The sequence below is a fragment of the Scatophagus argus genome, chromosome 3 (assembly GCF_020382885.2).
Source record: "Scatophagus argus isolate fScaArg1 chromosome 3, fScaArg1.pri, whole genome shotgun sequence".
Classification (NCBI taxonomy): domain Eukaryota; kingdom Metazoa; phylum Chordata; class Actinopteri; family Scatophagidae; genus Scatophagus; species Scatophagus argus.
The window spans coordinates 16466063-16480780 of record NC_058495.1 but is presented as its reverse complement, the minus strand read 5'-3'; the positions used below and the strand labels follow the sequence as shown (position 1 = coordinate 16480780).

Below are 14718 nucleotides of genomic sequence, written 5' to 3'. Positions count from 1 at the left end.
TCCATCCAGAATGTTTTGGTTTAAGCAGCAGAGTTCTGGGAATTTTGGTTACAGAGATGTTTGCCTTCTCTCAGATATAATGGAACGAGATCTTAGGTGAACTAGATGGAACTGCTCACAACAAGGTCTGTGGATTATCTTGAGTAAATATTTCAGAATTTCTGGAAACAGCTTGCTTGCTTGCTTTTATTCTGGTTTCCAGATATTTTTGGCTCTGTAAACACCACAAGCCAAGTGCCATCAAGTTCCATTACGTTCCAAAAGCCCATATCTCCAAAACTCAGCAATTCACACCAAAACAATCTAGATGGACAAATAACACTACAGGTAAGAGAAAAGCATAAAAACATTTTTGATTCTCGGGTGAACTATCCCTTTAAAGGACCGTATCAGCAAAGAAGATTTTCAGTTGCTGCTAAGCTGCACTTTAATGTTTCCTAAACACAAGCGTCAGTACAAGAACTTGCCTAAATGAAAATCAGTTGAAAAATTGTGCCCGTCTATCAGCTTATCATGTCTAATTCGAACAAATCCCCATTGACCAAATGAGGAACTGGTGCCTGACTGTTATGTTGTCATACAGACACGGGGTGCTTTGCAGGGCTTTAAACAGCGAGCAGTCTGTGTCACCTTCCCTCCCATGTAGACTGTGTTGAGCTGTGGGCTAAGGTCAACTGCAGGAGTAGGAGGGGACGAGCTCTGTCTCAGGGACCAGATAATGGACTACTGGGTTATTGATGAGTTAGATAAACAGAGAGAGAGAGTGTGTGTGTGTGTGTGTGAAAGAAAGAGGAGGAGAAAAACAGAAAACGAGAGCGAGGTCAGAGAAAAGTCAGGCGGAACAATAAAAGAAGGAATGAAGGACAAGTACAGAAACAAAAGGAATGAAAAAACTATAAACACTACCTGAAACATGAAGAGGGACAAAATGAAGAACTCATACAAATAAACACAAAGGCATAGATGACGTGTATTCCTTCACAGGCACTCAGTGAACGTGTGTGAGCAAGTTCTGTACGTGTGAATTTCTGTTTATTTGTCTGTACAAGGATAAAGCGGCGACACGTCCCAGGAAAGGTCGACGGCACGTGTGAGGTTGAGTATGTGTGTAGACGTGTTTCTGAGCGGACACACACGTTACACTTTAGAACAAGAGGCGGTTGTTGTTTTGGAAGGGCACCGAGGTGTGTGTGTGTGTGCCTTTCCCCTGTCTATTTGTACGCTGGCAAAAAATAGCCAGTGTTGTGTCTGACTGGAACAGGTGTCCAAACATAACAACACACACACACACACACCATCAGACATACCATGAAACTCACATCCCATTATGAAAACATGCACCTCCTTAAAAAATGGAGGAATAGAAGCTATTGATATGGTGTGTGTGTGTGACACAAAAGAAATTATTTAAGCTTTATTTTAAAATAAGCTAGCAGATGCTAAGATATCTTGATTTTAGCCTCTGGAATGGATAGCATTTCAAAGAAGCTGGATTCAACAATTTCCACAATGGAACTAAACAAAGACACCCTTCCTGTGTGGTGACCATCCACTTTTTTAAAACCTCACATCTTCAGTTTGTAACACGGGGTTTCTATTAATAATTAAAAGTCTCAAGGCCAAGCTGAGTCATAGAAGACATCATATAACTGTTTTCTGAATACAAAATAAAACAGTCTGGTGGGATTCCCCTTCAGAAACAGTGTGACATTTTTGGAAACAGGTTTATTAATTTATTTAGGCAAGAATTAGATAAGAAATTGAAACTAATTTCAAGTCTGTCACATGGCTCTAATTAACTTACTAGCTGTTTTGTCACTTACTGACCCATCTGCTTGAACCCATAATATTTTGTAGTAAGTAAGCTTGCGCAACCTGGTTAAACCTCGAGTTACAGACCTGCATGTACTACTGGCCGCTTGAAAAATAAAACACCACTTACATAAGATCAGTTATTAACACGTTGATTCTTGTTTGGTTAATCTGTACGTAGACGGAAAACAAAAAAACAAAAGTTTGCAGTTTGAATTGTATTTCGTTGTCATGGTAACAAGCAGCGGAGACTAAACTGTTCATGAAAAAAAGCTGGCAAAAATGAAAATAGTAATCAGTTAATTGATATCTCCTCCAAAAAAACTACAAATTGTTGTTTCTGTGCGTATTAAACACAACACACAGATAGCCATTTTTCCCATATGCTTCTAGTCTTCATGCTGTGCTATAAGCTAACTGCATCCACACTTAATTCACCAACAGAATGGTGCCAGTCTTTTCATCTAACTCTCTGCAAGTAAGCACATAAACTTGTTCGCCAAAATATTGAACAATTTCTTGAATTTTGACAGTTTGTGGGGTTAGGTTGTGACTCCCCCAGTTGGTACAGTACTATTAGATTAGATTAGACTCAACTTTATTGTCATTACACATGTGCAAGTACAGGGCAACAAAACGCAGTTAAGCATCTAACCAGAAGTGCAACAAGCAGAAAGTGCAGGATATATATTATCTACACCACTGTAGACAATACACCACTGACCCATTAACACTGGTACCTTTCCAAGTCATTGTACAACATTTAATAAAAGAACATAGTGATAATATAGAAAATTATTACATGGATAAAATACTGACAGTAGAGGAAGAGTGACCTGCTTTGTTTGACACACAGTGTTCACACACTGTCTGCTCTCTCTCTGCGTTACACACACATATGTACACACACTCGCCTCACAGCACACTATACTTGACAGTGTCGGAACAGTTTTTCTCACTCAGAAGAGGGGCGGGCACTATGAGTGCGCGTGTGCAAGCGAGCCCGTGTGTGCAAGCATGTGTGTGTGTTTAAAATCTAATTTGTCTATGGGCAGACCCATCTCTGAGGGCTGTATTAAAGGCATTTTGCACTGTAATGGGCTGACATGTTAATCTGAAACTCTATTCTCTGCAGCTAATGAACATATCCATCCTAGTCTCTGTACGCCCGTGTGTGTGTGTGTGTGTGTGTGTGTGTGGTAAAATGGTATTGTCGTCCCATATTTGTGACACTGCTGAGGCAAACATAAAACTGAACACTCATGCTGAAGTGATATGACTTTATGTATTTTTAACAATGAAGAGAGTGAGGAACACTGCATTTTGAATTGTTCACACAGTTGCTTTGTTTGTATGTGTTTATGTGCGTTTCAGTGTGTATGTGTGGAGGAGAGACGCAAATCTGACAGTTCTGGGTCAGACCAGTCCCATGGAGTAAGGAAGCCTACAGAAGACATAACAAAATAGAAAGAAACACACACACACACACACCTAGTAGATGAAGATGACAAATGTTAGGCAGATGGAAAGAGAAGAGTGGTTGGATTTGGGCAAAAAAAAAGGCCATCCTGCTGTGCCAACACTCATACATCAGTCTACACCTCAGGAGCAGAGAGCACACAGAAAAAAAGAAGTACAACACACATGTAGAAGCTGCTGACTGGAGGGCTGCACAGGGAAGGTGCAAAGAGCAAAAGGGAAACTGTGATATTACATTGTAGATGAGGTCATCTGCACACCACACTCCGGTCATGTTGAGCGCAGTCGCGAATTGGCCTAATTACCACTGTCACATATAAGATGGTGGGGTCAGCAGCATCGCCAGCATCGCAGTGCATTCATAACACCCGAACTTGAGATAGCAGATGCAGTATGTTATTCTTTCCACACTTCACCCTCGTTATTATAAGATGCAATTTCCACTGACGCATCAGTGCCAGACTATCCCCATACTTCAGCTGAGCAAAGAAAACTGAGCAGAAATCAATTCCAACTGAGAATTTTCTCATTTTTCATTGCTTCACTGTCCATTGCATCATCTCTCCGCTCTGTGGCTGGTGTGGAGATGACCACTGCTGTGTTTGCCATATGAGTGTGCATGAATGTGTCTAGTGATTTGAGATAGAGAGAGAGAGAGAGAGAGAGAGAGAGAGAGAGAGCAGGAGACAGCTTATGCATGTGCGCGCCAGTCATAATGTCTGCATAATGTCCCCGAGGTCTATGACTGTATAACTAATACTTGCATTATTGCTAGAATAAAACATTACGCTGAACCAAGCAGGATTAGAAAACAAGCATGACAGCCTCTTCCCACTCTCTCCTCTCTCTCTTACACACACACACACACACACACACACACACACACGTATGCATGCACGGAAGCAAGCAGCTCAGGGCCATGTACACTAGCAAGCGGCCATGTTTCTTTCACAAGAGGCTGCAGTGAGTCTGTCATTGTCAGCATGGTTTTCTCCCTCACACACACACGCTCACTCACACACACACGCGCGCACACCCTGCTGTGACATCATGCCACGCATTTAGACCAGAGGGCAACTCAGCTGTGTGTGCTGAGGCTTCATTGTCGTCATGCTTGCTGACTGCAACGGCCCTAATTCAGTTCTCTTTCTCTAAAATGCACACACTTAAACACACACATGGGCAACAGACGTCAGAGTTATCCCTGTATACCATCAGCTTCTTTCGCTCACATTACCATTGACAGGCAGGTCACCACATACAGAAGTGAAGATGTTTCAATCCAGATGATGACGGTTGGGCCCTGCCCTCCTCTCTCTCTGACCGGCAGGACCCCTCAACATCTGGCAAAGACCTTGAGAGTCAACAATCTTCTAGTGAGTAAAAATGTTCCATTACCTCCCATCCACCTTTCAGCCTACTACATAACCTTTTTACCCACTAGATATTTAGATCCTCTTTTTTGGCCTGCTGCCACTTGTGAGTGTTTGAAGCGGTATGTGCTCACTGTGCATCCCCATCATCCTCAGTTACCCTCATGGTGATATCCCAGGACATGTGGGAGTGTCCTCGGAGGTGTATATTTAAGAAATACATCTATACGTTCTAATACGTTCTTATTCAACTGTTTCAGGTCTAGCTCTTTTGATTATTTGCCATGGTCCAACTCACTGGCCCAGTTAAGGAGTATTGTCATTTCATTTGCTCCAAAGCAGTCAGCATCAGCACCATCATGGATGTGTAAACCTGTGAATTCACCCAGTGACAAAATAAGGTCCTCGGGTCCTATTAAGCCCCCCCCCCCCCCCGTTCTTCCCACTTTCTGTCATTTTTGTATGCTACAATATTGCCTTGCAGATTTGTGTAGGAAAACCAAGTATTGTCGGCCTAGGCAACATAGAAAAAAAAGAAAGAAAGTAAAAAAAGGGAATAATGAAGGTCTTAAAATTTGATGCACAATAGCCCTAAGTTCTGGACTATGGAGTTCTGGGGCCCTGAAGGTGTCCACTCTGCCTGGTTTGTGATCCAGCCCTGGTGTATTGAGCTACTATCACCTCACACAGTTCTACGGTGTAGACAGCTGTCCAACTCAATATCATATTTTTACCTTACGACAAATTATGCCCATGTGGTTTGCTGCTCCTTTGGACAAAACCCTTTCCATCTTACCCCACACCACAGCCCGACGCCCTGCCAAATCCCTCTGGAAGCCGAGTGCTCCTCACCTGAGGCAGCGCAGCGTTGATCTGCCGCTGGAGCACGTCCCTCTCGTGCAGCGCCCCCTGCAGCTTAGTCTGAGACTGAATGAGGGTCTCCTGAGTCTCCCTGAGGGACTCCAGCAGTTTGTCCCTCTCGTCCAGCATGTTGACCATCAGTTGCTCGAAGTTGGCCTCCTGGTCCGAGCCGTTCGGGACGCCGCCGGTGCCTCTGGGAGGACCGGCCGAGTCTCCCTCGCTGATGGTCGGCATCACTTCGCACATCATCTTTCCTGCTCTGTGGTGTGGGCAACGCTATAGGACAGTGTCGCTATCGGGATTCAAAAGCAGGGATATTGGGGGGTTATAAGCCTGACAAACAGACTTACAATAACTGATAAAGAGGGCCTATTTACGCCTCGTAGCGACGGACAGCCTGTGCCATCATAGATACGCGCCTCATCCCCATTGCATTCAATTTCTCATGCATCAAACATGCATCCTGAGGATTCATATCACCTTACCTAATCAGAGTGATTGAAATGCTGTGCTGATGGCTGACCTTTCATCCATATTAACCGGCGTCTTTTCACCCCGTGTGCACAGCAGATCCGCCCTGCCCGGCGCGCCGTGCACTCACATGTAGAAATCCCGGCGTGATATGATTGACAGCTCAGAGATAGACGGGTGCGTGTGTAGGGGTGGTACCCGTGAGCACGACGTAGATCATAGTGCATTGGCAGGAAAATAAAGAAGCAGGAATAAATCCGAGAGGAGACGTTTTAGCTGCGTCCTTAGTACTGTGGACAGTGGGAGAAAGTCTTATCTGCATCCGCCTTCTCCGCTTACATCGCTCCACACCGCGACCGAAACGACGCTCACTCCTCCTCCCACTCAATCTCTCTCTCTCTCTTTCTCACACACACACACACACGGTCACACACACAGGGGAATCTGCAGTTGTCACCACCAGGCTACAGCTCTGGAAATATGGGACCAATTCCGTTTAGCGCCACATAGCCTAACGCATATGGAGGACTGGATTTAGCGGGACGCCCATTAATGTCAGCGCTAATCTCTCAGCTCCGCAGCAGTATCATGTTTCTACAGTTACACACACACTTGACCCTTGATTGGTAAAATGTAATTAACTTTTCACATCAGGACCACTAAGCACGTTCGTGATCTGACAGCTGCTGAGACGTGATGTGCGCTCTGGCGACATCAGCTTTGACCGAGCCTCTGGGTGTGCAGCGCCCCCTGCAGGATCTGACACGAACTTTAGGATTGTAAATATTAGTAATATTAGAAAGAAACCTTCTCACACCAAATTTTTTTGCTGTGCATTATTTTGACTCTCACAGTTGTTTGGTTGTTCTGAAATATATCGACGGTTGCATGTGTTGCAATGTATAATTAAATACCTATCAGTGGAAAAATGAAACTAAATACATTTGTTCAAGCACAAAGTACAAATTCATTGCACTTACTTTATGATTTTTAATTACATTTTTTTTCCAATAAAGTGAAGGATTAAGTGTTCCTGTGTAGGTTGAACATATTCCCCCATGTCTTAAACTAAATAAATTATTTAATCCTCCTTTGGATTAGCTAGAAGATGCACTGTCATGGACCTGAAAATAGGACTGCTTTTACTGGCTCATGAAAAGTTGACATTTTAAAGATACAACATTCTCCGAGGACACTACAAACACCGGATGCATTGCTGTAGCAACAGTACATGAAGTACTCAAAATTACCACAGCCATAAACAACTACAGCAGTAAAATGGAACATGCACAATGCAAAAGTAATATTGATCCAAAAACAACAGATATAATATCAAAGCGTTGACCAAGTAAAGTCTGCTGAATATTCTTATGTATTTTTACTAAGGTAAAGATTTGAATGCAGGGCTTTTATTTGTAGTGACATATTTTCACAGTGTGGAAGTTTTAAGTAAATGAAATAAAGACCTGACTACCTTCTCCATCTTTGCTCACACAGGAGTAAGGGGATATTCCTCTCTAAGGACAAAACAAGGGAATAGTGTAGTGTGTAGACTTCAGTGAATTGTCTTAACCTAAATATCCATCCCTCCATCCTTTTTCTATACCGCTTATCTGTCGGGGTCACGGGATTGACCTAAATATTTAAAAGAAAAACATGGTCCTAAATTTCCTTCATTGTTGGATAACTTGTGCTTCCACACAGTAGACATTTAAAGAACTTCTTGGCCAGAAAAGCAAAATATATGAAAGGTATACATAGTTGCTCTTGCCACACAAGAAATCAGACACCAGTGATGGTACTCATCTAATTTAGTGTATGCTTGTAAGTTTTAGTGGTGGAAAACAAGTATATGTACTAACACACTAACATACTTAAATACTTAGATACAAATCTAGCAGTACTTTGCTTGAGTTTTTTCTTTTTATGTCATTTTCTAATTCTACTCCACTACATTTCAGAGGGAAATTTGTAATTGTTTTGGCAGATTTAGTTGAGTTTGCATCCACAACACAGAAAGAGTTTTGTTATGAATTAAACTACAGAAAAGTGTACACAATCAAAGCTGCAACAAGATCAAAACTATGACCTACTGTAGCTTTCACTTCAAAGGTTAGCAACAGAAGGTCCTTTGTCGCCACCTAGTGGCGTAAACTGACATCACCTCAGTCGGAGGTAAGAAATATTCATATTTTTCTCAAGAAAAAGTCTAAACGCCAAAGTTTATAAATACTTAGACGGCTTAAATCCAAATTGAAAGTCAATGTAGAATGGCCCATTTCAAAATAATCAGAAACGAGAACAACCTGATTTCCCCCAATGTCTCCTCTGACCCATCTCTAAAGTTGGAGGAGATGAGGCATTCACTGCACACATTACTTAATTGTCAGGGAGCAATTTCTCATGACCAGGGGTGGAAGCATCACGTCTGCTTTTTTAGGTCTTTTTTGACTCCAGCAGGGATTTCTCCAAAAGCTAATTTTGCAATAGTTTCACAGGGATTTGCCCCAGGAGATGTGGCTCTCTGCAGAGCTTTCAAGGTTTTGACAACATTGTTGTCAACAGTCATTCTGAGATGCTGTGGAGGCCTGTGGCACTTTTGCAAAGTACTTACACAGGTCACTGAACACAGCACTGTGGATCTTTTTATGTTTGAACATCTTCCTTTTCTGACTGGTGCTTATCATCTGAGTCTACTTTGCTCAGTGATGTCTGAGCAGCTTTAATGGTGGGCATTAGAAGCCTTATGACAGCCAGAGTAACAAAGTATCTGTGTTTTCAGTCCCATTCTGACATTAGTGAGAGAGAAGTGGATGAGCAGATGAGACTTGTGGCACAGAAGCCATTTCATGACTTTTCAGATTTTTCTTCTCCACTGGTCAGCATCACTGAACTCTGACTGTTAGCCAAAACAACAGAGATTTAGTGCAAATTAATATACACACAATTAATCATCAAACTATGAAAGATGTTTGATGATTGATGAAAGATTGTTTAGAAGACTCCCCAGAAAACTCCTAATATGATGCCATGATAGACAACAGAGTTGACCTTCTATGAGGATGAATTACTTATTATAATAATTACTTATCCAAATCATAGCCAGAAATTAATGAACAGTAGAACAGTTTTAAACTGCTAATGAAGCATCATAAGCTTAGTTTTCAATTATGTCTTACCAGCAAAACTTTTGATGTTGTTTGAGACCTAATTCCATTTTTTCAGAATAAATGTTAAAAATAAAGCAATACACAATATTAACACCGAATCAAGAAGTAAAATGATTTCTATTAGGCTTAAGATTCACTGAAACAATAAGAAAAGAAGTGCAGTTGTTTCTTGTGTTACAATAACAAGACCAAAAACCCAGTTTTCTACAGCTTTCTTTTGGTCTCGAGAAATGAAATGATCGCAGTGACCGGCAGATGGCGGTAAAGCAGAAGAGGAAAAAAAAAATTCAACGAGAGTCTCGCGTTACTTGAATTTTCACGTCATTCCATGATGGCTGAAGATCCTGGGGGAACATTTTTCAATTTCTCTCTCATTTTTCTTTCTTTTTCTCTACCTCAGCTTGCCATAGAGACATGGCAGTATTCACAGGCTCGTTAAGCGTCCACAGATCATTGGTGTCGACATGCCCAAGAAAGGAAACCGAAAACGGCTGAAATTTAGGGCCGGGGATGTTTGTTCGGAATCAGGTAATGTTAAGTTACGTTTACACCGAGCGAGCAGGCTAACCCGCCCACTATTAGCAGTGGGTAGCTGGAAACCTTCAATTTGAAGGGGCATATCAATGCACACGAATTATTATTACTATAAGTGTTGTAGGACAGAATTTTAAAAGATAGGACTTTTGCTACCACCTTTTTATGTGTGATTTCCAATATTACCAATAGCCAAAAGCCACTTAAATGTAACTTTAATGTAATAGAGGTGTTTGTTTTCCTAGTCACCGTTGCTGATTATGCTGATGCCGACCCTGCCGTTGTGAAGTCAGGGAGAGTGAAAAAGGCTGTTGTTAATGCAGTTGAAAAAGAAGGTAACTTGTGACGATGTTCAGACAAACATTTCTGCATATTAATGCTTTGAGACTACAGTGTCACTTGGTCTTGTCTGGAAAGGTGATCTAAGTGCTTTACTTATCACTGTGGGTTTCAGTAAAACTCCTCTGCGGCCTGGAAGCATCTCAGGGAGCTGTAGAGGAGGTCCTCTCGTCTGCAACAAGTGTCAGAGCAGATGCATTAGACAGCAGCGATGACCTAGACCCCGAAGAAGATGGGGAAAATGAAACTAAAGTGGCCCCCAAGAAGAAAAACAAGAGGAGAAAGGGTATTATGCATAATTTGTTTGAATCATTCTTGCAGAGGAGTAAGTTGACTGTGGGTGGCTAAACATTTTGGGAATGTTACCACCTTACCAGAGTGTTTACTGTGATGTTTGAATATTGTCACCACAGAAAGCAGTGAAAGCAGCGATGGGAAGGAGTATCCGGTGGACATATGGTTAGTGCTCTCCTCTTATATTCGGCCTGAGGATGTGTGCAGATTCGCTCTGATCTGTAGGAATGCCTGGACAGTAACTTGCACTGCAGCTTTTTGGACCAGGCTCTACAGAAGGTGAGGTGGTTTTATTGATATGCTTGATTAATAATGTATAACACATAACAGGAAAGTTCAGTGCTTTTATTTTTTCCTGCAAATATTTCTGCGTCAGAGTTAAGCTATTGTGAAGTTAACCAGGAGGAAAACAGAAGGACATCTTTGCTTCTCGAGGTCCAATTCAAAGCAGCGAATTGAATGCTGTTGCAATGGGATTTTGGTTTGTTGATGCATTATGTCAAAGAATTATTCGGCGAGTCACTCAAGAGTGAATGTGCCAGAGCCGATAGGCGCTGCAGCTTACATACATGCTTTCACTTTCCTCACTGGCTATAAATATAAAGTGACATTCTGTATAATTATTTTTTTGTGTAATTATTTCTTTCCTTCACCCCTTCCATCTGTCCTTCACAGACACTACAGGATTGATGTTCACCTGCCGTTTCGTCTCCAGCCTGACTCTATTGACAGGATGCGCTGTTTACGGGCCAGAGTGATTCGCTCCCTTTTCCATTTGTATGAGCCGTTCGACCTGCGTGTCTCAAAAATTCCTGCCCTGCCAGAATCCACGCCCACAACCTTGCTCAACTCCAAGGTAAATTAACTGATGGACCTTCAGTCACCTAACTTTGTCGCTGTGGACCTAATTTTGGTTTGTTTTTTTGTATATTTATTTTCAATGTGAAAAAGACACTAGGAAGAAACGCATACCTGTATGTTCATCAAAGCTGAAACTGGCCTTTTTTTATGTGCTTAATGTTTCCTCTTGCAGTGTTTACTGTTCTGGGTCAGAAAGGTGTCAGGGACCCGGCCTGAGGCATTGTGGGAGTTCAATTTCAAGTTTATAAAGCAGGTAAAAAGGGTTGCTTAATTCCAGCAGAGCTGATATGATCGTCTTTGACATAGTCAGTAATAGCCTGTGGTTGTTGCTGCTTATGTTTATATTTTTGCGTTTCTCAGCAGGGACACAGTAAGAATGGTTGTGCCAAGTCCCTGCGCATGCCCAGACAATACGAAGATGTCCACATGAACCCAGACTCTGACTGCTACATGCTTCAGGTCACCACCCTCAACTTCATCTTCACCCCTGTGGTGATGGGCATGACGCTGACCCTGGTTAGTAGCCCTTGGATTTTGGTGGCTCTTGGCTACTCCATCACTATCAGAAATTGGGTAACAGCAAGAGGCTGCATGTGTCGATCGATGCATGCGCACTACACATCGGTAGAGAGACAGACTGTTTTTTCATTACCCTTTTTAACTGTTGGCCTTATTATTTTTGGTAGAATTAGGTCATCAAAAAGGAAATCTTTAACAGTTGAGATGATTTTTTTTCTTTCCAGTGAAATATATGTGTAGTGACTGAGAAACATCTGTGGCATACACAAGGGAGCAGTGTGGTTTTATTTGACGATACAGCCTCCACCACTGCTGTCAGTGCTCGGGAACACCACGGTTTAGTGATGCTAAAGTATGGGTGGGCGATCAGGCCAGAAAATAATATCAAAATTGATTTAATTGCAATTGTGATCTAGATTACGATCTTTTTTTCTCATTAATTTAAAATGCCCTGTAGATTTTAGCCAGACTTGAAATAGCTTATGAATGTCTCAGTCTTCACCATTATAACACAGTGTTTTTTTAAAGATTATTTTCTGGCACACGTTCCTTATTCACCAGGCTTTTTACTATAAATCATGTTGGACTGCTTACAATACATCACCCAAGGAAGAGCCATGTGAAGTGATTCTGCCCAGTGTCAATGACCGTATGAAGGTTTAGAGACTGTGTCCTATATGCTGATCAAATAAATGAGTTTCGATCTGTTAGCTGTTCAGATACCTTTAAGACTTGAGAAATGAGAGGAAGTATTGGTATGATAACAAGGCCAGAGGTTGGTAAGGGGTGGACTTAGGAGGATGGAAGGAAGTTGTAGTTATAAACTCTTTCAGGAAGTCTGATTGGGGTGACACCTCTGGAGCTACATTCTATAAGCACCAAGTACCCTTAACTCATCCTCTAATTATATTATATAATTATATTATATATTATTAATAATCCAAACTGCTCTGTTTCTCTCTTTGTCATAGTTCACAATCAACGTTAGCACAGACATGCGCCATCACCGTGTTCGCCTGCTGTTCCAGGACTCGCCGCTCCAGCGGGGCAAAAAGAAGGGGGATCAGGGCGGGACCCAGGTGGTGTTGGATCCAGTACAGAGTGTGAGGGTCATGGATTGGTGGCATCCACAGTACCCCTCCTCACCTCACACGTAGGAGTCCCGCTCTCTCAGTTACTACTACAGCAGAACATCACAGCAAGAATACTGCTGTCATCCCCTGACCAAACAGAAATATGATATTGTATGATTCTGCAGAACGCTCAATTATATTCAGTGACTGAATTTTTGGCATATTTTGATCATCATTGCTAGATGTTGAAGAAAGCAAACATTGACGGGCCTGGGGTGGGGCTTAGGGCTTATCTATGCATACAAACCTGCCACTCCTCAGTTTCTGCAGTTTGCTGGTCTTTCTGAAAACATGAAGAATTAGAGATCGGCAATATGGAAATGAAATCAAGGCCACAATAACCAGAATATCTTATCACCTGAAATCGGAAAAGCATAGTCAGATTGTTTTAGTAGTTTCTCACTTTGGACAGTATGGAAATTGAAAGTCATAATGAAACTGTGAGTTTCAGATGACATTCTCAAGAAGTTTAGAAACTGTTCTGGGAGAAATGCAGCAATGCGTCTCAGTGTAGAAAGTGATAGTAAATAGATTATAAGCCTCGATTTATCAGCTCGCCTACAGATGTGGTAGAGAGGAACATTTGAAGCCGCTGCATTAAGGGATTTGCTAGGCCGCTGTTTAACTCTATTTAATGTAAACAACACTGTTGCATGTTGAACCGGCGTGACAAGTTTTTAAACTCGTGGATTAAACAGGGTGGAAAATCTGCACCATCCTCCCTTGTTTTTTTTTTTTTGTTTTTTTTATGTTCACTTGAAAATTTCTCCTAAAATGTTTTCGTTTTGCATTTGTTTGAATTTTGACACCACTGCATCAACAGAATCCATTATTAGTCTTTTAAACCATGTTTTTTTTTTTTCTTGGTGTATTTAACTGAAGGCAACCTGGTTTGGTATTATGTGAATAGTAATAACACTGCTTTTTGCTAAAGGGGCCAAAGAGATGATTTACCTCAGATATCATCTGATCAATTGCTGATTTGGACAGTGTTTCTCTTCCTTCTGGTGTCGTCTCTGTGTTGAGCCCTGTGTGAGCCGTCTCCTCTACTGCCTCATGTGGAATCTGTCTCAACTTTGAGTGGCTCAAAGTGTTTAAGGTGGTCTGTCTTATGAGTGTTGAATGTAAGTAGGATTGTACAAATCACGTACTTGATTATGACAGGGGAGAATAGCTACTATTGACATTGATCCATCCATCCATCCATCCATCAGACAAAGTCGTTTAACCTGAATTGATTTTTACATACACATTGTAGATTGTAAATGAAAAACAAAAAACAAACAGACATTAGATTATCCACAAACAGAAATAAAAGTTAGTTCATGACAAAACCCCATTGCAGAATACTGATATTAATTGTTTTAGTTGGAGATCTAGTTTTCTCAGACAGGATAAATTGCATTGATAAATCGATTTACTGCACTGAAATAAAATCTGAAACTGCCCATTCAAAATGCCCTCAGTCTCCTGTCTTGAAATGTTGATTTGCTTCCCTCTTGTGGTGGTTCCCGTGCTGAACAATCTGAGATCCATGGATCCCACGACTGAACTTACTTTTCTCCATGGCCTGGTTCAGTCAAAGGATAATACAAGGACCCTTTTTCTCAAGTCTGTGAATGCTTTTCATACTCATAGTGCTAGCTGTACAGATGAACGTGCAGTATTCTTAACAGAGAAATAATAATGAAATAAAGATTGCATACATAAAATTGGACAACCAACATCTTGAAATGCAAGCAGTCAGACTTCAGGTGGTCTTTATAATATAATAATATAAAGAGTATTTGGGAACTGGGCTTTGATCATTAGTATTAGGCATTTCACACAACATGAGGAACAGCTGTGCACCTATTGCATAACTCAAACTGT

General features: G+C 41.5%; 2 protein-coding genes across 8 annotated transcripts in view; one reads left to right on the top strand and one right to left on the bottom strand.

The window, feature by feature from the left end:
- Positions 1-6703, bottom strand: part of ppfia4 (PTPRF interacting protein alpha 4) — a 56971-nt gene extending 50268 nt beyond the window's left edge. For 2 of the 7 annotated variants that reach the window (XM_046384196.1, XM_046384199.1), the window contains exons 1-2: positions 6011-6703; positions 5517-5817 (exon numbers count right to left, since the gene is read on the bottom strand). In XM_046384196.1, coding sequence (XP_046240152.1) covers positions 5517-5774 — 258 coding nt within the window. In that variant the 5' untranslated portion in view covers positions 5775-5817; positions 6011-6703. The remainder of the gene's footprint in view (positions 1-5516; positions 5818-6010) is intronic. The other 5 variants (XM_046384197.1, XM_046384198.1, XM_046384200.1 and 2 more) reach the window with 3 other exon arrangements.
- A 2774-nt stretch (positions 6704-9477) lies between these two features.
- On the top strand, positions 9478-14303 carry tmem183a (transmembrane protein 183A). The gene is made up of 8 exons (XM_046384195.1): positions 9478-9694; positions 9946-10035; positions 10155-10325; positions 10453-10612; positions 11009-11189; positions 11367-11447; positions 11555-11710; positions 12685-14303. The coding sequence occupies exons 1-8, from the start codon at positions 9631-9633 to the stop codon at positions 12868-12870; spliced, it is 1089 nt and encodes a 362-aa protein (XP_046240151.1). The 5' UTR covers positions 9478-9630; the 3' UTR covers positions 12871-14303.
- The last annotated feature ends 415 nt before the right edge of the window (positions 14304-14718 follow it).

Excerpts from the sequence above, each read along its gene's own strand:
- tmem183a (XM_046384195.1), top strand. The coding sequence starts at position 9,631 with ATGCCCAAGAAAGGAAACCGAAAACGGCTGAAATTTAGGGCCGGGGAT. Across the intron at positions 10,036-10,154 it reads TAATGCAGTTGAAAAAGAAG|TAAAACTCCTCTGCGGCCTG; the intron begins GTAACTTGTGAC and ends TGTGGGTTTCAG. Across the intron at positions 11,448-11,554 it reads ATTTCAAGTTTATAAAGCAG|CAGGGACACAGTAAGAATGG; the intron begins GTAAAAAGGGTT and ends TGCGTTTCTCAG.